The sequence below is a fragment of the Micropterus dolomieu genome, linkage group LG06 (assembly GCF_021292245.1).
Source record: "Micropterus dolomieu isolate WLL.071019.BEF.003 ecotype Adirondacks linkage group LG06, ASM2129224v1, whole genome shotgun sequence".
In the NCBI taxonomy this organism is placed as follows: domain Eukaryota; kingdom Metazoa; phylum Chordata; class Actinopteri; order Centrarchiformes; family Centrarchidae; genus Micropterus; species Micropterus dolomieu.
Window position 1 is genome coordinate 27865752 of NC_060155.1, and position 23238 is coordinate 27888989.

The 23238-nt window shown below is 40.5% G+C and overlaps 1 protein-coding gene across 1 annotated transcript in view; it reads right to left on the minus strand.

Annotated features, from left to right (window-relative positions):
- Nucleotides 1–1244: 1244 nt before the first annotated feature.
- agla (amylo-alpha-1, 6-glucosidase, 4-alpha-glucanotransferase a) overlaps nucleotides 1245–23238 on the minus strand; it is a 57181-nt gene continuing 35187 nt past the window's right edge. Inside the window, exons 16-35 of the mRNA XM_046051367.1 lie at nucleotides 20455–20610; nucleotides 20177–20327; nucleotides 19906–20030; nucleotides 19704–19816; nucleotides 19416–19550; nucleotides 17822–17952; nucleotides 16343–16479; nucleotides 15464–15597; nucleotides 15199–15374; nucleotides 14225–14327; nucleotides 12938–13061; nucleotides 10768–10869; nucleotides 10422–10533; nucleotides 7440–7575; nucleotides 7108–7220; nucleotides 6798–7009; nucleotides 6581–6678; nucleotides 5252–5339; nucleotides 4077–4210; nucleotides 1245–3074 (exon numbers count right to left, since the gene is read on the minus strand). Coding sequence (XP_045907323.1) covers nucleotides 2957–3074; nucleotides 4077–4210; nucleotides 5252–5339; nucleotides 6581–6678; nucleotides 6798–7009; nucleotides 7108–7220; nucleotides 7440–7575; nucleotides 10422–10533; nucleotides 10768–10869; nucleotides 12938–13061; nucleotides 14225–14327; nucleotides 15199–15374; nucleotides 15464–15597; nucleotides 16343–16479; nucleotides 17822–17952; nucleotides 19416–19550; nucleotides 19704–19816; nucleotides 19906–20030; nucleotides 20177–20327; nucleotides 20455–20610 — 2598 coding nt within the window. The 3' untranslated portion in view covers nucleotides 1245–2956. The remainder of the gene's footprint in view (nucleotides 3075–4076; nucleotides 4211–5251; nucleotides 5340–6580; nucleotides 6679–6797; nucleotides 7010–7107; nucleotides 7221–7439; nucleotides 7576–10421; nucleotides 10534–10767; nucleotides 10870–12937; nucleotides 13062–14224; nucleotides 14328–15198; nucleotides 15375–15463; nucleotides 15598–16342; nucleotides 16480–17821; nucleotides 17953–19415; nucleotides 19551–19703; nucleotides 19817–19905; nucleotides 20031–20176; nucleotides 20328–20454; nucleotides 20611–23238) is intronic.

Here is a 23238-nt window from a genome sequence, read left to right on the forward strand (position 1 = left end):
AAGCCAATGCAGAGAAGCTAAAACAGGAGAAATATGATCTCTTTTCCTGGTTCCTGTCAGAACAGGTGCTGCAGCATTCTGGATCAGCTGAAGAGTCTTAACGGACTTTTTTGAGCAGCCTGATAATAAGGAATTGCAGTAATCCAGCCTAGAAGTAACAAATGCATGGACTAGTTTTTCTGCATCATTTTGAAACAGGATGTTCCTGATTTTTGCAATATTATGTAGGTGAAAAAAGGCGGTGCTTGAAATTTATTTAATGTGAGAGGTAAAGGAGTGTTCTAAGATAACTTGAGATTTATCACGGTGGTGTTGGTAACTACAGATTGATCATACCTAGTAAAAATGTGCCTCACACAGGCATCACTCAGCTCAAGACACATCCTTCCCCATTATCCAAGGAAGGTTAAAATGGCATCTAGACTTGGTTGAATATACTCAAAGAGAGATGAAAGGACAGCATTGTAAGTGGGGGATAAGTGGTGGTGCAGACCTCCTCCCCTGTTAAAGGTTCAGTATGTAAGATTTAGTGGCATCTAGTGGTGAGGGTTGTGAACTGCAACCATCTATCCAGTCTACCACTGCCCCCTAATCTTTCAAAGAGCGTACGAGCAGCTACGGTGGCTGACGCAGCGCAAAAGGCATCTCTTCTGAGACAGCAGAGAGTGGCCAGTCAAGAAATTAGGTTTCTTTAGGTATATTTATTAAGAAATTATATTTACTTAATTGTTCAGTAAAACCATGTGTTATTGTGACTTGGCCACTGACAGAAGCCAAGAGTGTGAAACACCGTCACTTTTTCTGCACCACAGTCCATTATAAACCACACATTAGATAAAGTTTTTACAAACATTAACAAGTGAAACACATTCATTCTCTCTGTGATTATGGACCCTCGCCAAAACTGCCCGCCAACAATAATATCTGGCCCGTGGTCAGAATGTGGTGCTTTGATAGCGGCAAAAAATATTAATAAATAAATGCTTTGAGAGCGGTGCTGTATTAGCTCAGTCAGTTACTCACATAATCACTTCCTTCCATTTTTGCCTACAAAATAAAAGCACGAGAAGCTTGTTTACTGTAATGCAGTATTTGAGTTGAACTGAGCTTTTACTTTGACAAATTCATTCAACTGTCTAGCTGATCAAAAGACCCCCCAACACACACACACACACACACACACACACACACACACACACACACACACACACACACACACACACACACACACACAGAAGGCAACAGCCAAGTCATGGCACAGTTTATTCAGCATTGCTACTGACAACTATAACACAACAAACAGAGTAAACAACATTACAGACCACAGACACTGATTAAACAGCAGGTACACATGTGCATGTCACACGGGAGGGTGGTGGGGTTTACACAAATATTAAGATTCTTTAATACTGTTTAATAAAATTAACATTACAGTTTACGTTCACAGGGCTTTGCATTGTTTTTCATGACTGGACTGTATGACTGTAGAGAAGCGATATCACTTTGTTTAAATAGTTAGTTCTCCAAATGGCAAGTAGTTTTACTTTTTCTATTAATACATTCCCTTGGTGTTAAAACCAATAATTTTACTTCTCAACAAAGTAACACTACCTTTAGCTTCAGTTCAATATGTTAGTACCTTTCAAGTCCTGACAAAGCGTCAGCGTCTTACAACTCCACGCAGGGTGCTGTTGTTTTCTATACACCAGGTGGCACTCTTCCAAATATACTGGCCGCTAACCCGAGTGGGTGTTTAAAATGTTAGTTAATTTAGGCTTTTCACTAAGGAAACAAGAATCCAAAGAGGCTATATGTGTTGAGATCAAGTCAGGACGACGGTTAACACCAGTGGCTCACCTGTACTTCCAACATGTTAGATACACACAGTGACTTTTCTTAGCATGTCTTGAAAGTTGGTTCATATTTATTTCCCTGTGTTTCAGTTCTGCTCACCAGATTCCTTCTTTTGGATGCTGGTGTGTCAGGTGTAACATCTACAGATATGAGACGGGAAGGCCGTCAGCAGAGATCTACAGCCTCGTTACACACCAGAGAAAACTGCTTGAAAAAACCTCGGGAAACACTGAGAAGCTCCACGTTCATGCACAAAACCCATTTTTGAACATTAATACACAGTTAAAAACTACACCATAAGGCTTGTGAAGAAAATGTGGTGAAATGGGAAACAGCTGGAAGACACTTTGCAGGATTTTATATATTTTATATAATGTGCATAAAGGCATCAGGTGAAGGGTTTGGTACTGTATGGAACAGGGACGTTTAAAGTCCACATTTAAACAGCTTGGAGAACGACGTAAATCACCGGTGCTACAACTTGTAACCAGTCACCTTAAAAGGTTTGGACGTTGCTCAGGTCAAGAAAATGACAACAAAAGTATTGTTGATATGAATCCTTGTGTTGCCACGGCGTCAGCAGTGTAATCTTAGAATCCATCATCTGACGCCAATTTCAATGCAAATATAAATATATTGCTATTGCTAAACCTGGAGGTATTCAGCATTTATGTTACATTAACTAAAATGAGTTCAGGGAATCGGTTAAGGGGTCATGACAGGTGACTAAAGGCCATCAGAAGCAACCAAGTGAAATGAAATATGTGTTAAATTGCAAACATTTCCAAACTAAAGGGCAGAAACACACAGAGAGCAGTGATTTTTCTACGAGCTGAACAGAAGGGCAAAGTTCGAATCAACTGTCACCCAAAAGAAGTGACAGAAATCACATAATATTCTGTCATATATTTATTGTATATAAATGTAATTTGAAGCATCCAATGATAGGCCGTTCCCGCATCAATCTGTATCAACAACGGTGGAAACAGAGAAGGCCAGGTGCTCTCTGTGTGTTTCTACTCACAGCCAGCTTCGTGTTTCAAAGTGACATTCCTCTTCAGTGAAACTTCTGCTTCAGGAAGTAAGACAGGGTGTCGGCCATTCAGAGGTCATAGAGGACCTCCAGAACGGTGGCCAGAGACCACGCCTGGGTCTCGCAGCTGAACGGGCAGTACTGGCCATTCTCATTGGTCAGCTCTGGCAGACCCTTCCATGGAGACCTGAGAAGGCACACGGAGGGGTCAGAGCAACAAAGTGATTCATCAACAGTTACAGCGCAGTTAGAGTACCTTCCATTCATTCTGTTTGGGTTTTCAAATGTATTCTATATCTAAGAAACTTTGAGATGTTCGATTTGTAAATGTGATGCATCAAAGGTTCAGTGTGTACGTTTTAGTGGCATCTAGTGGTGAGCGATGCGAATTGCAACCAACTGCTCGGCCGCCGCTCTCCCTTCCCTTTGCATGAGCGCAGGAGAAGCTGTCGGCTCTTCTGCTAAATAATACATGTCCTCCTTCTTACTTCTAATAAACTAGACGACTTAAACTTTTTCTTCTTCTTCTTCTTCTTCTTCGTACGTATTCAACGTAGTGATGAAATGCGCTCTGCAGAAATCTCTCATTCTAAGGTAATAAAAACACAACGGTTCATTATGTAAGGTCTTTATACACCACTGAAAACACAGTTATGGATATTAAATTGCATTTATGTCAATAGATCCTCCTAAATATGACACAGTGGACTGCAGTGGAAAAAAACTGATTTTTGTGCACAGTAAGTTTGGCGGTAAAAAAAAAAGAAGCCATGATTAATCTGATATGGCCTGAAAGGAGGAGCTGGGGCGGCGGGTTACAAGCAGCTTGCAGTGGAAGCGAGGGCAGGCAGGCTGCAGCAGCTTAAACAAGGCACCTTGTACTGAATTTTCCAATGAATGCTAAGAGAGGAATCAGCTCAGCTGTCAGCTGATGTGGCCTGCTTAAAATGGCTGCTATCCGCTGATGTGAGCCGAGCCTGACTTTGTTGCCTGCCCGAACCAACGCTATGCTTGATAAATTGTACAGTACGACACATTAGCAAGACTTTTATCTGGTTTGATTCTGAAGGTAAAATGATCAGTTTTTAGATTTGAAAAAGGATATGAAATGAAAAGAAGGTACAGGAGGAGAGAGAAGGTAAGGAAGCTATTTTGAAACTGCAGATGGGGAAACAGAAGACAGTCCTACCTCTCCAGGTGTGTGTAGTGTCGTGACAGAACGTTTTTCACCAGGGTGACTGTTTTAGCGTAGGTTTCTTCTCCCAGCTTCTTGGCAAAGTAGAGTTTAGCACGCAGGAAGTAGCCTACAGGCCACAGCCACTCCTACAAACACACACAAGAGACTTGGTTATTATAAATAAAAGATATTAGTGCTGCGCCGCAAACCAAATGAAGGATAGAGAAATTGTAGTTTTGTCAAGATTTTCTCGGAGTAACTTTTCCACAAAAAAGACCAGTGATGGCCACTTGTTTTCTGCTCCCTCAGGAACTCTGTATGTCCTAAAGTTCTCGGCTCAGAGCAGCTTTCCTGGTCACTTACTGACTTGTAGCTTCAGCATTTCTGTTAGGATATCTTCTGTGTTTTGGTTTCTCTCCTCAGTGTTCACTTTTTATAATTTACCCCTTACTGTCCTAAAGCTGCTCATTATTATCCCGGTGAAAACCCCCTAAGCTCCCGTAGAATCAGGTCCAAACTGCACGTTTCTTCAGGATGCATTATTATTACTTTGCCTGCACGTTTGCTAGCTGAGCGGCTTCAAAGGTTCTTGGTTTCGTCATTGTCTATTTCTGGTTGCTGTATGGCGTTTTTTTCATAGCTACCTCCTTTCCATTCCAGTTTAGTCTGATTTGCACTTTTTGGAACTTTCAAAAATATTCTGCTATGAAAACCATGTCAAAAGTATTCTATCAATACATTTGTAGCATGAAATTATGGAATAGATGGCTGTATACTATAGTCCCAGGGCTGCAACTAGCAATTATTTTCATTTTCGATTAATCTGACGATTCATTTCTCAATTAATCAGTTGTTTGATCTATAAAAATGTCAGAAATTGGTCAAAATAATGGTCGATCATCATCGATTCAGTTTATTGTCACAGAGGAGTAAAGAATCAGAGAATTTTTACACAAACCGATTATTAAAATAGTTGGTGATTAATTTAATAGTCGACCACTAATCGATTTATCGTTGCCGTTCTATATAGTTCAAGTTCAAAATGTCTTGTTGGACTTCAGCGACCTGATCCTGTTGGCTATCTTCTTCAATAAAAGGACCTATAAGTAAAAGTGTCTGGAGAGCTTTAGACCAACTCCTGGAGTGTTTTTCTTATTAAATCCCAGTGCAGGCTGAGTCAGACTCACAGGTCCTTGGTGGTAGTTGAAGCCTTTTGCAAGGTTGTAGTTGTCGTTGTCCAGAGAGTTGTCATAGACACCACAGTACACCATGTCACTAGGACAACACAAAAACAACGTCAGTATGAGAATGAATATAAAACAAACAATATGATGAAGACATAAATACAGCAATTCTACTGTACGTGTACGAGAAAAACTACTAATCCACTGCTGCTACTAAACTTTTTTCTTGGTCGCACTGGTGCACCTAACATTTGACAAGACAACTTTTGTCGGCCGCATCTCTGTCTGTGGGAGGTGAGAGCCAATCAAAAGCTGAGAAGGGGCGCTGGATTTAGACTACCTACCGCACCCTCACATTTATTCTTGTTCAATTACACACCAAAACACTAGCCGGGTTTCTATGCTCCAGTGCGTTGATTTTTGCTCGTGAGCCGGCTAACTTCCTGTTTAGCCCTCAGCTAACTTGGAAAATAATCGTGTGGCTCTTCTAAATGTTATCGACCGAATGGATTAAATTCTGATCCGGGTTGTTACGCTCAAAAGAAAGTATCCACTATTTTACAGCCGCTTGTTTGGCCACTAGTAAAACTGGCTTCAAAGAACGGAGAACTTCCTGGGAGCTTGGAGAAAATGTGATGCTGTATTTTCTTTTAAATTTTGTTTTACAACAATGAAGTTTTGGCCATTTTTTGTTTGTGCTGTGATTCAAACAAAGACAAACATTTACCTGCAGGTGTTCCTGTTTACAGTCAGTTGGTTTGCCAACCGCCATTAAACCCAAAAGAAGAAGAAGGTCAGCAGCAGACTTTAAAAAAGGAGATTTATGGCGGGATGTTCACAATTAGCGAGATTATTATGATGTCTCATTAAAATCACAACCTGCTGTGTGTTGCTATGTTTTGTTTGTTTACAATGTGTAAATTCAGAGGTTGTCGGAGGAAGATAATCCGGTTGTGGTCCTGGTCTGCCCTCTAGTGGATTCACGTTTCATCCTTCAGGTACACGCAAAGTACGCAGACAATATGTGAACAAAGCCATTTGCGTCGCCGACGCCTGTCTACGCCTACGCATTGTTAAAAAGCAAGTATATCCAGGGCTTTATGGTGCTAAAGGTACTGTGAAAAATCTGGATGCTCCTAAATTTTGTGGCAGTGAAACATTTTAGGTGCACTAGTGCGACCAATGCAAAAAGCTAGTCTGGAGTCCTGTGAAATGTTTATTTTTAAGCTTTAAGACATGACATCATTTAGAAGTCAGGGGGATTAAAGAAGAACCGCGACATGTGTTCAAAGAGATCCTCTGTTTGTGGGAGTGTGAGGAGATATATATTACTCAGGGTCAAGAGTCTTCATTCCCAGTGGTCCCAGTAGCTTCTTCTCAGCCACTTCCAGAGCCTTCCAGGCTCTCTCCACTGTAAACAGCTCTGGAGCCTTTAAACACATAGATCTATCAATCAGCCAATCAGTGATCTAGTTACTAAACAGACCTATTAACCAACAACATCACAAACAGCTACAGATTATTCAGACACCTGGCTCTGTCGACTTACCACCACCATGGCAATAGTGAAGTTGGGTCTCAGCTGGTAGTCACACCAGGGGCTGGAGGCTCCATAGCTGTCCTTATAGATGCCTCTCTTATGCACCAGATCAGGGTGTTTCTCATTAGGTTCATTTGGGTCCCCGGACACCCAGTAACCTGCTTCAAAGGACTGCTGGAGCTGCTGGTTCCACTGGGCGTACGAGATAAATGCTTCTGTACCTGAAAAGTGTTTATTAGAGGTAGCTGGTGTAACGAGTGCAGGAGACATTTCTTTATCTCAATACAGGTGTGTGTGTGTGTGTGTGTGTGTGTGATACCATCTCTGTGCACTTTAGCTCCATCATAAGGGAACAGTCCTTTGTCATGGAGCTCCACCACCCAGCGAACTGCTGACTTACTGAGACCAACTATCTCCACTGCCGCTCCATCTCTGGACAGAAAAAGCAATTCAGGAAACAAATTAGGCTGTAAGTAACTAATATTTTCATTCTTTACTGATCTCTTACTGATGTTTTTTAATTATTTGATTCATTATTTAGTCTATAAAACTTTAGAAAATAGTAAAAAATTCACACCACAATTTCTCTTAACTGGAATTCCCCAAAAAACGCGAGGGAGTGTGTGTGTGATCAGTTTGTGTGCGCGTTACCTTGGAGTAGCGGGCATGCCTTTGTTCCTCGCTCTCTCGCTCTCTCCCATTTTGTCCATCCATGTACCGCAGTTAAAGCGGTTGCCTCCAGTCACAAATCCTGTGGCTGGATCCACCTTAACAGCCACGCTGAACCCTGGAAAGCCAGAGAAGAGCGCAGAAATACTGGTACTGGAGGATCGTTTGGAAAGCTGCTGGTGCACACTGATTTAATGTTTCCAGTGGCTCCATGTGGTGCCAGAAAATGATTTGTAAAGCTTTTTTGGCACTGTGAAGAATGACTCATTTTCTTTCACTGGGACACCTCCAAGAACACTATTACTGAACATCATACGGTGTTGGCCAGTAACGTGTTACTGTAATATTATTACTTTTCCAAGAAATTAGTAGTTTAAGGTTTTACTATTTCCAAAACAGTAATAATATTACAGTTACTAATCCAAGTAATGCCACATTACTGTGACTGCAATGCAGGACAGCTGCAGTTCTGACCTGTGTTTACCTCTTGACAAACTATTTTATATTTCTCCTCTATCAGTTTCCAAAGTCCAAAGAGCTCTTCAGGAATTGGACACAAAAAAGTCTGCTGGTCCTGATAAACTTGATCCCTTCTTTCTAAAGTTAGCAGCTGACTTCATTGCAGAGCCTCTATTGAAAAAGATATCCCTAAAGAATGGAAGTCAGCCCATGTTACACCCCTACTAAAAGGGGGCGATCCCTCTATTTTAAACAACTATAGGCCTATTTCCAAGCTGTGTGTTTTAGCCAAGCTCCATGAACGTTTGGTTGGTGAGCAGCTAAAGGAATTTTTCAATTCAAATGATGTCTTATCCCCCTTTCAATCTGGTTTTAGGAAACAACACAGCACCATATCTGCAGCATTGAAAGGGATAAATGATATTGTTGGGGCACTGGATAACAAGAAAATGTGCACTGCACTGTTCATAGATCTTTCAAAAGCTTTTGATACAGTTGATCACTGCATTCTGCTAAATAAACTACTGAGCATTGGCCTGTCTAAGCATTCAGTAGATTGGTTTGCAAATTATCCGTCAGGTAGAACCCAAAGTGTTCAGATGGCTGGATCTTTCTCTTCCTTTTTGCCCATTTCCAATGGGGTTCCTCAAGGCTCAGTACTTGGGCCCATATTGTTTTCAATTTATATAAACAATCTTTGTGATAATCTATCGAATGCTATGTATCATTTTTATGCTGATGACACTGTTTACTGTACTGCATCATCTAGTGCATACGCCCTTGATCTTTTGCAGTCTGCTTTCAATATTGTTCAGAACCGTTTAAAACAGCTTAAGTTGGTCTTAAATGCAGAAAAGTCCAAAGCAACTTCCAGTTACTACTTCAAGCATCTCAACTTTTGAAGGAAATTAAATTGAGTTAAGAGTTATAAATATTTAGGTATAATCACTGGTTGTAAACTGTTTCAGAACTCATATTAGCAACCTGATTTCTAAGCTCAAGATAAAGCTTGGCTTTCTCTACAGATCAAAATCATGCTTATCCATTCGTGCTAGAAAATACCTGGTGACGGCCACTTTTCTTCCCATATTAGATTATGGTGATCTGATATATATGAATGCTTCTGCCCAATGCCTACAGAAATTGGATGTTGTGTATCATTGTGCATTGTGTTTTTTCACTGGCTGTAATTATAGGACGCATCTTTGTACCCTTCTCTATAAAGCTAAATGGCCCTCTCTCTATGCAAGAAGGTACAACTCATTGGCTGTGTTTCATCTGTAAGGCACTTCTTGGACTAGCTCCTACCTATTTGAGTGTCTTTTTAACAAGTACTCAAGGCCATTATGGATTACGTTCAGAGGACGTCCTACACTTGTTGGTCCCCCGTGTCCGAACAGAATTAGGTAAAAAAAGCCTTCATGTTTGCTGCATCTTCTGCTTCCTTCTTCAGAATTCGGTGAAACTGACTGCCTTTATTTCTTATAGACAGTTTGTTTCAACATTGCTCAATGTTGCTGTTTATAAAGTTGTATTCTGCCTTATTCAACACAGGGGCTTGTCTTATATGTATTTGTACTTGATGTCTTTTATATGTTGGAAACTGTTCTTTATGTTCTTTTATGCTGCGTCTTGGCCAGGTCTCTCTTGCAAAAGAGATTTTAATCTTAATGAGACTCACCTGGTTAAATAAAGGTTAAATAATAAAAGAATTTTAAAAAAAGTGGAGAAGCTGGACGTTGTGTTGTTTGACAAAAAGCTAAAGGAAGAAAGGAGAACGAGGGAGAGAGGCGTTTAACCATTACTGTGTCATAGTCTAAGACACAAAGAACGTTGTCGTCCGTTGTAAACTTTGTGCGACCAGTAAAAAGGTTTAAACAGCCAACAATTCTACATCTAATGTATTGAAGCATCTGCTGAAGCAGCACAGCAACGTGACACTTGTAGAAAGAAACTCCAGCCGCTGCTGCCAGTGATGCTTGGACTCGTCGGTAGAGAGTGGCGTTAACGTAACGTTTGATGTTTTGTAACACTGAATACTGCTCTTATTAGTACATGTACAGAAACAGAGTAGTTCAAAAGTCGAGAGGGACTTGCTTTCTTTAACTCAGCCAACATTATATGTTTTGTAATAAACCCCACTCCCTGCTGCTGTTATGAATATGCTGTTAGTTAAAAATTCGGGAGAGACTTGCTTTGTTTATTTTATATGTAAATACAGAGCCTGTACTGTACAGCATCATCTGGTCTGAGAGGCCGCAGCCTGGCTGCTTGTTGACTCCTCAGGTTAATTATTGTTCCAGTAAAGTGGGTTCATTTCTAAAATGAGCTGCTGAACAGGCTGTCCGTCACTTTCTATATCTAGTAACGTAATGAGTTACTATTTATACCCAGTAATAAGTAAAGTAATATAATTAGTTTTTTTTAAGGAGTAATAAGTAAATACTAACTTATTACAATTCCTGAGTAACTTGCTGATGGTTTAACACAGACTTCCTGTCCTACCTTCATCTCTCATGTTCATGTCCAGCTTGGGTCCAGCGTTTCTCTCCCTGAAGGAAATTCCCTCCAGGTGTCGCTGCAGAGCCTCCTGGATCACATCATGCAGAGGCTGCTCCTACACGCACACACAAATATAAAGTTTACTGTGCATGTGAAGTCGCACATCAGTTAGATGATGAGGATGGTGATGGAGTTTTGATTGAAATGAGTGTGTGTAGGGTTTGAACATTTTTAACTCTAGTGACTCCTAGTGGTAGCATTTAGGAAAGACACAGCAGAGTACGCTGCTAACCCGGATCTGTGAGTGTGTGTGTGTGTGTGTTTTTGTGTGCGTCTCAGTTGTACCTACCACCTCTCCAGGTTTGCAGGGTTCACTGTCATCATTAGGATACATGCGTGTGACAGGACAGCAAAGGATTTCCTGCCCTTGAGGAACGTGGGTAGCGTAGTCCTGAACAAAAAGTACACAGTAAGTATATGTACGTAATAAAGTACATTGTTATACTGTGATATATTTGAGCATACACATATTTATAAAAAATTTTTACTTATCCATTAATTTGAATAATGTGGTTAGAAAACATTTGGATACGACCTTTCTAAAATATAATAACAAATCATTTTGCAGGTCAACAGCAAAACCAACAGTGTGCAATGTGCAGAACCAGCATAACAGAAAGCGCCACGTCATTTATTTATGCTGGAGCTACTCTGCAGTCTGGTGTTACGACCAAGGTTATTATAGTTTTAGAGTTTTTATTTGTATTTCGTTTTGACTTTTTGTTTTCAGTTTCAGTTTAGTTTTAATTAGTTTTTAACGTGGGTTTTCTAGTTTAGTTTAGTTTTTCTTTTTTGAAAATGCTTACTTTTTATTAGTTTCAGTGTTAGTTTTAGTCTTTGTCGCTGCAGGGTGCCAAGCTCCGTTCAGGTTAGTTCAGTCCAGTTTAGTTTTTTCATTACAATCATTAGAAATAATGCGGATTTGTGAAAAGGGACACCTTTTTTTTAAGCTATCTGAAGCTTGTACATAGGGGCCCAAACAATAAGCAAATATATATATTTGACACATTGTCTTAATAAATAATACAAAGAAATGAAGCACATGCAATCTACAGTATAATTTCTAACCTACATACAGAAAACCCTGAGAGCCAACTACCCAAATCCTGCTACCCAGTGGTCCCAAGAAATTCATTACATCAGTCTCTATCATTCTTACATAGGTGAAATACAACAAATGGAGGTGAAACACAATTGATGGACAGCTAAGAAATTTGAAGACAGTGGAGGCTTCGCTTGGAGCCACAAACAACAGGTCCCTAGCACCCAGAAGGCAAGTGTGACTGGAAAGCAGTTATATTAAAATCTAAACCTTTGTTAATCAAAAATCGGTGTTAAAACAATGTGAAGCGCAAAGAGACGAGTGACACCGTAAAACACACACTAGCTGACATGCAGTAAATATAATGACCAGCAGACACGTTAACCCAGCGCAAAGGGAGCTCACAGTCAGTGTACTAGGGGCAAGTTTATCCCACACACCAAGACAGTGACTCACTACCTGCAACCCGAACTAAACACAACTCTGTACAGTTGATGCATTCATATTATTTTCTACACATGTATATAAAAGATGATAGAAAACATGTTCAAATCCCACCAACTACCAGCTGATCCCTACCTGGGTCTCCCCGGCTCGTTTTTATTTTCATTTCAGTTAACAACAATGTTTTTCCACATCTAGTTTTCGTTATTTCGTTCGTCTTCGTTAACGATAATAACCTTGGTTACGACAGCAGATACTTCTGCATCTCTTTCTAGGAAGCAGCAGGGTGAACAGGCTGTGGCAGGGTGGGTCCTGTCCTTTAGTATCCTTTGGGCTCCGATATCACTGATGCTCGGGAGATGGGTACCAATGATCTTCTGAGCAGTTTTAATCACCCGCTGCAGAGTCAACCGTGACCAGATTTTTTCAGTCTATCATTAAAATTTAAGACAAAAACCTACTTATAGTGGACTTTGGGAAGAAGCAGAGAAGGAACTAAACCTCCCTTAATATCAACAGGTGCACCAGGCGCTGCAAGAATAAGGCTAGGAGGATCATTAATTATCCCAACCAAGCACTCCAGGCCAGCACAGAGCTTCTTCCCTCAGGCCACTGGAATCCTAAACGAGGACACCTCCATTTTTTCATCCCTTTGAAGAGTTTTTCCCTTAACCGAATTGAGGGTCCAGAGGGTGTCGAATGCTGGACAGAGTGTAAAGCCCCCTGAGGTATATTTGTGCTTTGTGATATTAGGCTTTATAAATACAAATGACTTGACAATTAGACCCACATTCAACAGTTAGACACAAAGTTGAAAACAAAGTTAATGTTTCTCTGTGTCTGCAGGAAGTGTAAATGGGTGTTTCGAACACATTCGCCATAACAGCTTTACTGTATTAGGTAAAAATATGTGTTTACAGCATGTATTTACACTTCTCTACATCTAGTGTCACATTACTTTCTGTCCTCCTACCTGGATGCACTGCAGCCACCACCACACGGCATCACGACAGTTGTATCTAGCAGAGCGACCCTCACCCAGCAGGTTGGGGATCAAACCGTGACGCAACGTCCCCGCAAAGGCCAGGATGATGTTACTATGGGGACCATGAGACAGAATGGTTAATGTTTGAGTTTAGTTACTGTGGGCTTTTTGCAGAGGGATGATGCTGCTGTAAATTTAGTGCAGATATTCAAAAAGAAAAAAGGACACTTTTAAAGAAGACCAAAAAAATGTACTGAAAACCAAAATATTATTAGATTTTTCTTATTACTAACATTCAAAATGTAGCAAAACCAGTACCCTTAAAGTGATACCGATGCCAATAGAGCACTTCATTCGATACCTTGCTATTTTTTTGTTGTTCTTATGGACAAGCAAGGAGATCTATTTCTTTTTTTCAAAATTTTTTATAAAAATATTGGGAAATTACATCAGATCGCTCCTCATCCTAACTACCTCATCCTCAGAGGAAAGAAGATAGATTGGGAGAGGAGGAGGGAAACAGTGTAGTGACCACACGGGTTGTGGAAAATGAATTTTAGTTTTCATAAGTTTGTTGAAAGTCAACCACGGACAATTATTTTGTTAACTTTCAAATAATAAAGTGAATTGAAAGATCACCGCGAGTGCAGTTACCTTTAGTGGTGAGTCGCAAACATCCTCTAAAAAAAAGACGACAGTAAGTCAGAAACGAGTCACTAAACTAGTCTAAAAAGAAAACAGAGGAAAAGAGAGTCTGCACATCCAGCTGATCCCACAGACTACATCTGCCGCAGCCAGAGGCTCCGTGAGAAAAAAAAAATCAGCTGATCACTGATCCGCCACAAAAAGCATTTAAGTGATGTGATGGAACGCAGCGATCAAGGGTCACAAGTGATGTGAACAGCAAATAAAAACGCATAGAGTAGTGTTGAATGATACTAGAAGATGAAACCAACAGAAAGCCAAGCTTGTGGAGATGAACTTTCAACAGTGACGAAAACACCTGAGACCGCAGTCGAAGGCGAAGGGGCTGTTAAAATCTGGCATGGACTTACAAGCGGATTCAGGCACATAAGGGGGAAAAAAAGAGCCGTACACTTCTCTTTCTTTCAGTGTGATGCTTGTGTGTTTGGCAGCGAGCGTAACCATACAAATAGTCATGTTTTGCCGCGATCCGTTTACAAAAAGTATCGAATGAAGTACCGGTTTGACTGGAGACGTTTCGATACTACTCAATACTGGGCTGTTTACTCGATACCCATCCCTAATACTTACCGAGCCTCAGTGTGTCTCCCGGTGAGCAGCAACAGTCCTCTGAGAGCGATGAAAGTGTCTCTGCCCCAGCAACGGAAAATCCCAGAGGAGAAATGAGGAAGACCTAAAGAACATCAATTAGTACATCAGTTAATTGAGTGTGTGGATAGATGGATATTTTATTCATGCTTACAGGGAAATTGCAGTATATTAAGGACTGCAACGATTAGTCAACATAATCAACGATGTCTAAAATACAAATACGTCAGCCTAAGGCCTTTTATTGTGGCCAGCCTAAGGCCTTTTATTGTGGCCAGCCTAAGGCCTTTTATTGTGGCCAGCCTAAGGCCTTTTATTGTGGCCAGCCTAGGGCCTTTTATTGTGGCCAGCCTAAGGCACACCTGTGCAATCCCCATGCTGTCTGATCAGCATCTTGATATGCCACATGGATGATCTCGGCAAAGGAGAAGTGCTCACTAACACAGATTTTGACAGATTTGAGAGAAATAGGCCTTTAGTGAGAAAGTCTTAGATCTTTGAGTTCAGCTCATGATGAATTTATTTAAATAAAAAAAAAATTTTAAACACACACACACAGTTTTATTTAGTTACTTTTATTTTTAATATTCACTTTTACGTAATTTTTATTATTTATTTATTATTATTTTATCTTTATTAACACACACAAACAACTTTTACTGTTTTAGTTACTTATTTAATGATGTATGAAAATTTATGAAATTAATTGTTCTTATGTAATTTATTTGTAGCTTTGGCAATATTGTTATACATTCATGCCAATAAAGCTGATTTGAATTGAATGGGGGCAAAAACTAATTTTGTTAAATAATTTTGTGAGTGTGTGTATAATGAGTTCAGTTTAGTCAAGTATTTTTTATTACACATATGTAAGATACACATATGTATCTTTTCAGTTTACTTAGTCCTAAATGATGACATGGAGAGACAACATTATGTGTCTGTTGATAAGCTACCTGCAGCCAATGAGACGCAGCACTGCTCCTTCTGGCCTGTGATTGGATTGATGCGGTAGGGAACGTCCTCCAGTTTGGTAGAAAGAGGAGGGAGCGCAGGGAAGCGTCCAACACCGCACATCTGAACTGAACCCAGTGCCAGGTGATGAACAAAGCTGGAGCCATTCTGGACAAAACTGTTTTAACGAGGAGACGGAAAAATCAGCAAGAAAGCAGGAAATGTGCTTTCCGATCTCAACAATGCAAAACCCATAATGGATCCTACCTCGACATGAGTTTGTGAGTTGCGTCCAGGGCGGTGGTGTAGGTTGATACCAGGATGGCATCAAAGTAACAGGGGATGAGGTAGCGTGGGATGTGTTTCAGGTAGTTAAACATGGCTTCCAACCACTGACCCACCTGCAGACACATAACGTTACAGTCTGTTCCAGGATCAGCTTAAGGACTGTGGACACTTCATTTAGTGCTTTTACCCATCTGAGGGACAAATGAAGTACTTGAGTATAAATCTTTATTTTCTAGACTATATGCCAGATGTGTAGCTCCGGGAATATTCAGGCATCTGTCTTCATATTCATTCTGTCGCTGTCTCTTGAGCGATCCTGCGTAAGTATTACCTTCCATTGAGCAATGAGACAGCAGGCAGGGAGGTGGGTCTGTTGTTTTAAACGCTCAGTTCACCCAAATGATAAAATACACATTTTCTCACATATCCTAACCCCTACTGACGTCTGCTCATGCAGAAAGTTTCAGTCTTTTGAGTCTTTGATGCTCACAGCAGTGTAAAATGAAAAATTCAACAGCAGAAACAATGTCTGGCTTTAAGATGAGATTAAAGTGTCACAGCAGTAGAAGAACTGCTGCATACTGTAAATGAGTAGGTTCAAAAAACTAGAATACTATGCACATTCTGAATATCTCCTATGCACAAAATGAAGAATGTGCACAAATTGTGCATCTGTCGGTGTTAGCAGCACCCTCGACACATTTCAATGCTTTGCGCACCATAAATAAAATTCCCTAAACCTTCATTGCCTGAAAATCTGAGCAGAAATATCAGAGTCAAATCTCTCTACATGGCTTAGGCACCAGCAGAGATAAATAAAAGAAAAAAAATTTGTTGTAAAAGCCGTGAAAGCCTCACCTGTCCCAGGGTTCCCTCTCTGTTTTTCAGTCTGTTGGAGACAAAGTCTATCAGCCAGTCCCCCTGTCTGAGATTAGCACACACAGGATGGCCCAGGTCATTGTTGGGACGGATATCAGCCAACACTGAGATCAGACCTGCAGAGACACAACAGCACTCCTGTCATATTAGGCCAGTAATGAGAGAAATTTCAAGTTCAAGGCCCAGAGGTTTGTTTGTGGTGTGATGTAAAAGATGTTTAATGCATGTTGTTGATACATTATGCAGGTGTACAGTTTTTTTAAAGATTATATATATTTTTTTTTTGTACAAAACATGGGACACTGCAGCTTGTGGAATGTGGGACAGATACGCGACAAACCAGCAGCACCGACGCAACCCACGCCACATTTTATGTAAACAAGGTTACTGAGCGTGTTGCTCTCAGGAGGCGGCGGCTGAAAGGAGCACATCCTACATATGTCCGCTGCAGACGCTCTATCCACAACCTATCACTGATAACAATCCCGTCTCTTTCCTATCCTGTCTTTTTCATCTTGGGTACAGAGAACTCAATGTCTGTTTTTCCCAAAACCAAGCCAAAGTGCGGACTCATCCGACCACAGAACACTGTTTCACAACCTTCGGTTCATCTGACATCACCCCCGGCCCAAAGCACGCAGCGACGTCTCTGCATACTATTGATGTACGGCTTCCTCTTTAGGTAACACAGTTTCAGGTTGCATTTCTATGGAAGATTTTATTGGACTTTAATATTTGTAACCCACAGCAGTATTTTTCACATGAAATGATTAAAAAGATTACTTTTTATTTCTATTTCTTCTTCCCCACAAAAAAGCTAAAATACAATCAGTACAAACAGTGTTAATATGGGCAAAAAAGGACAAAAATGAAACTTTGTGCAAGATATATACATACTGACAGGACAAAGCATTAAGGTACACAGTAGTATATTTATTCTCTTGCCTTGCATTCAGTCTTTTTGTGGTTTACCCAAATCTTGAGTGGTATTCAAAATCAACCTAAATGACACAACTGACACAAATTAGAACACAGATCTCCATTTGATAAGATTTTGTCCCAGACACGCTTATCAAACAGGTGTTACTTATATATTATTATTATTATTATTATTATTATTATTAATTTCTGTCCTAACTTTTGTTGAGCGTGTTGCAGGGATGAAATTCTAACTTTATCTTTACATTTGAAATTCTTTTCTTCTTACTTTTGTCAGTTAAACAAACGTTCGTGAATGAACAAATCTTAGATTTTTGTTTGTATTACATTTTGGAAAATCCCAACTTTTCTGGAAATAGGGCCTGTATGTAATCACAGAAGATGACCGCAGTTTATTAGATTCGATTAAATTAATCGTGCAGCCCTAGTTGAAAGGTACTGTTCAATCTAAAAACACCTGTTTACGGTTTCTTTTGTCCCTTGAACAAAATATAGAACAGTAGCTGCTGTGTAACTTACCTTGTAGCCCAGCATATTTCAGGCTCTCCCATCCTGGGATGTTATAACAGCCTCCACCATCTTCTTGTTCTTCTGAGTCGCAGCGAAACAGCAGGATGTTCAGGTCTGCCAATGTCAGCTTAGACATCAGCCTGTGAAGAAACACACAGCTTTAAAATAAACAGTTCACATGTGCAGCTTTACTTTTACTCCAACCTGTCTGACAGTATCATACAGTGTATTCACAAAGGATTCTGACTCAGAATCAGTTTTTATTTACAATTTGTTTTGTTGCAAATTTATTAAAAATACTAAAATATCAATAAGTATTCAGACTCTTTGCTATGACACTTTATATGTACTTTAGGTGTCTCCCGTGTTTCTACACCCTGACTCAAAATTCAATTGATATGAGGTTATTTTGGAAACGAACACACCTCTCTACATGAGGTCACACAGCTGACAATGCTCAGTACTGAGCAAAAGGTTTTAGCAAAGAACACATGCTTTCAAAAATAGACATGTTAAATGATTATATTTACCAACTAGAAAAATGCAAAATGAGTGAACAGAAGAAAAATCTATATCAAATCTGTACTTGGTGTGAACACCCTTTGGTTAAAAACCAAGCCATGAGGTTGACGGGACTGCCTGCAGAGCTCAGAGACAGGACTGTGAAGAAGAAAAAGTCTGCTGCACATAAATGGAAGAAGTTTAAAACAACCAGGACTCTTTCTAAGAGTGGAGAAAGGCCTTAGTACGAGAGGTGAGCAAGAACCTGTCGGTCACTCTGCCTGAGCTTCAGAGATCCCCGGTGGAGATGAAAGAAACTTCCAGAGGGACAGACATCACTGCAGCACTCCACGGATCTGGACTTTATGGCCGAATGACCAGGCTTCTCCTCAGTGAAAGACACACGATAGCCTGCAAGGAACCGACAGGAATCCCCAAATCCAGATGCGCAAAGCTTGTTGTGTCATATCCAATAAGAGTCACGGCCAAAAGTGCTTCGTCTTCCTGCAACTGCTCGCCTCTCACGAGATTTCAGAGCGAGACTTGTGTCACCGGGAGTCACCCATAGGGATCCTTTCCATTATGTTGTCAGACACCTGGTATAACAGTCTGAGCCTGTCTGTGGCAAAAAAAAGCACTTTTTGTGGATGTAATTTTAACGGGCTCAATTACCCCAAAGGAATACGTTGCAGCCTCTTCAGCCGGTTCAGCTGCCGGCTGAAGCCATCTACTGCACGGATTCAAAAACGTTTTCTACCTACTTGTTATTTCCACACCAAAATATGCGAAAAGAACAAAATTACCCTTAAAGGTTTTGAATACTTCAGATTTTGCCCCGCTCCTTCTGAAGACACAAAAGGTTTCACAGACCTTATTTTAGATGTGCAGTGGTACTCTACTGTAAACACAATTTGTAAAATCAGGTCGCTTTAAAGTTGAGTGACTCTCATCTATCACGATTCATTTCATTCTTCCAAGTAAATGAAAATCCAAGTTAAGGTTTTCAGGTTTTACCTTTACTATATCCAGAGAACGAATACAACAACAGCTCCAAAAAGTCATGTCCCCTTGGAGCGTGAGCGATGTTTATATGCGTACTCACTGTGCCAGGGGTTTCTGCAGGGCTTCTGGTGTGTTTTCGTCTGCTACGCTGCCTCTCCTGTATTTTGGGCTGAACTGGGACAGATAATACCTCAGCACCCCCACCAGCTTCTGGGCCTTGGGGTCCAAACTAACTCTGTGAGAGAGACATAAAAACAGCTGACCAAAATTAACAATGCTAGTACATTTAATATAAACAATAAAAAAAAAAAAAAAAATTCTTTAGCGAAGATGCAAACTGTACTGATTTTGATTTTGTGCTGACTTTTTTTGTGGGTCTGTGGTTTACCTGAAGGCAATGACGCTGCCGGGTGTCAACTTCTGAAAGGTGATTTCCTGCACAAACTCTGATCGACCTTTAGATGTCACTCCAGCCTGCTTCACCACTGTACTCTCTTGTAACTATATAAACATATACACACACACACATATATATTATTTTCTTTATAGGCCCATGTATTTCAGTGATACATGACCATAGCTATATTTACCGGTATGTGCTCTTTTATTTCCACTGTGTATTCTGGCATGCCGTTGATGTATTTGTCATCCTTCTTATAACTCCCAGCATCCCTTGCTACTGTCCTTGCCTCCAGTACCACTTCCTCTATCTTCCCTTTAGAGGGAGACACACATGGGGGAGGGGGGAGAAATATTCTCAGCTTTGAGGAATCCTTGTTGGAAAACCTGGTTCACAGACTCTTTGACAAAATCTTGCACGATTTAAAGACAATGCAACATGAATACTTGATTTGAACATACCGGGGATGAACATGGGCGGGACGTTGGTGTCGTACTGGTGGGTTTTTGGGTTCCAGAAGGCGGTTCTGCACACGGACACCACTGACTGGTGTGTGCTGGGACAATGACGTGTAACTGCGACAATATCTGCATCAACCTGGTCTACATACACCTGGAGAGGAAGAAGATTAGAGGTTAGACTAGCTGTTCACTGATAGGTGATCTCTAGGAAAAGGCAGTGCAGAAACACAACAACAATTAGCATCCAGCACACACACACAGAAAGCCCATTATGGTACCTGTATGAATCCCTCAGCAGCCAGTTCCTGGTGCAGCTTGTTGAGAGCCAGTTTCCCAGCTATGATGCCAGTCTGGAGTCCAACCTCACCAGTGGAGGTGTGGGACGCCGAGGCGTTCCACTTCGGGTAAAAACGTTCCTCCTTCACCACAGAGATCTGCACACACACACCAAGCATTATGAGGGCAGTGTGTTAATCTACTAATGTGTCACAATCCTGTCTGTGCTTATTATTTTGGTCTGTTTATCGTTTTTTTTTGTGGCCATGCGCCTGTTCAGTTAGCTTTTGTCTGTGGGATTGTTGTGTTTCTGCATTTTGCTCTGTTCCCTGTCTTGTTTTGAACTTAGCGTGCCATCAGCAGTCTGATTCCCCTGATTTATGTCTCCTGTTTGTGCTCCCGTCCTGCTCGTTTGCCTGCGTTTAAATGGCCGTCAGTTCTGTTCAGTCGTTGTCCGGTCATCATCATGTGTTGAAGGCTCTGTCTGGATTGCTGCTTTGTTTTGTGGACTTAAACCTTCGTTTGGAGATTCCTGTGATGTTTCCATGTAAGCCTGATTACTCAGCTTTATGTTAATAAACCTTGCAAACTAATGTAAGCTCTCTGGTGCCGTGCGTTTGGCCTCTAATAGGTGAGCAGGTTTGCTTTATTCAGTATATGCCTGGTACTGTATGTAGATGATAATTATCTCACCCCATATACAGTAGCTCAGTGTTTGTATACATTATATTGTGAATATCTTAATTTATTATATTTATTTTTTGGATTATATTAAAGAGTTTCCTCTAGGATCAAGAAAGTTTTTCTGATTTCCCTGTAAAAATAGTAGCACATAAGCAAGTGTATGTTTTACTAATTTACTAGATCCCACTTAGTGCTGGGGAATGAGGATATAAATAAATATATTCATTTGAATAAATAATACATTTTAGTTTTAGAAAATCATTGGGACTACAGTACAGGCCAAAAGTTTGGACACACCTTCTCATTCAATGCGTTTTCTTTATTTTCATGACTATTTACATTGTAGATTCTCACTGAAGGCATCAAAACTATGAATGAACACATATGGAATTATGTAATTAACAAAAAAGTGTGAAATAACTGAAAACATGTCTTATATTTTAGATTCCTCAAAGTAGCCACCCTTTGCTTTTTTGATAGCTCTGCAAACCCTTGATGTTCTCTCAATGATCTTCATGAGGTAATCACGTGAAATTGTTTTCACTTCACAGGTGTGCCTTGTTAATTAGGGTTAATTAGTGGAATTTTTCCCCTTATTAATGGGGTTGGGACCATCAGTTGTGTTGTGCAGAAGTCAGGTTGATACACAGCCGACAGCCCTATTGGACAACTGTTAGAAATCATATTATGGCAAGAACCAATCAGCAAGTGAAGGGAAACGAGTGGCCATCATTACTTTAACAAATGAAGGTCAGTCAGTCTGGAAAATTGCGACAACTTTGAACGTGTCCCCAAGTGCAGTCACAAAAACCATCAAACCATCCGAGTCACCAGCCTCAGAAATCGCAGGTTAACAGCAGCTCAGATTAGAGACCAGCTGAATGCCGCACAGAGTTTTAGCAGCAGACTCATCTCTAGAACAACTGTTAAGAGGAGACTGCGCGAATCAGGCCTTCATGGTCAAGTAGCTGCTAGGAAACCACTGCTAAGGAGAGGCAACAAGCAGAAGAGATTTGTTTGGGCCAAGAAACACAAGGAATGGACATTAGACCAGTGGAAATCTGTGCTTTGGTCTGATGAGTCCAAATTTGAGACAGCACAGCTACCACAGCATCCTGCAGCGACATGCTGTCCCATCAGGTTTGCGTTTAGTTGGACCACCATTTATTTTTCAACAGGACAATGACCCCAAACACACCTCCAGGCTGTGTAAGGGCTGTTTGACCAAGAAGGAGAGTGATGGAGTGTTGATGACCTGGCCTCCACAGTCACCGGATCTGAACCCAATCGAGTTGGTTTGGGGTGAGCTGGACCGCAGAGTGAAGGCAAAAGGGCCAACAAGTGCTAAGCATCTCTGGGAACTCCTTCAAGACTGTTGGAAAACCATTTCAGGAGACTACCTCTTGAAGCTCATCAAGAGAATGCCAAGAGTGTGCAAAGCAGTAATCAGAGCAAAGGGTGGCTACTTTGAAGAGACTACAATATAAGACATGTTTTTCAGTTATTTCACACTTTTTTGTACATAAGTACATAATTCCATATGTGTTTATTCATAGTTTTGATGCCTTCAGTGAGAATCTACAATGTAAATAATCATGAAAATAAAGGAAACACATTGAATGAGAAGGTCTGGTAAATTCCCACCACCACCTGAGTGCCTGCAGGAAACTAGCCAGCTCACGGTTTATTGTGACACTATAGCTCTACAACTAGTTTTTCAAACAGAAGTCACAACTTTAGACAAACTAGCATTAACCATATTTTCATATTTGCATTAAATGGAGAATTATTTTTTTATGAAGACCAAAAACACATCAATTACAGTGGGGGAAAAAAGTATTTGACCCCTTGCTGATTTTGCAGGTTTGCCCACTTACAAAGAATGCAACAATCTACAATTTTAATCATATGTACATTCTAACAGTGAAAGACAGAATCCCAAAGAAAATTCCAGAAAATCACATCATATGAATTTATAAAAATTGATAACCATCTGATGAGGAAAAACAAGTATATGACCCCCTACCAAACAGCAAGTATTCTGGCTCCTACAAGCCAGTTAGTCTTTCTTTAAGACACAGCCCCAATCCCAACCAATTATC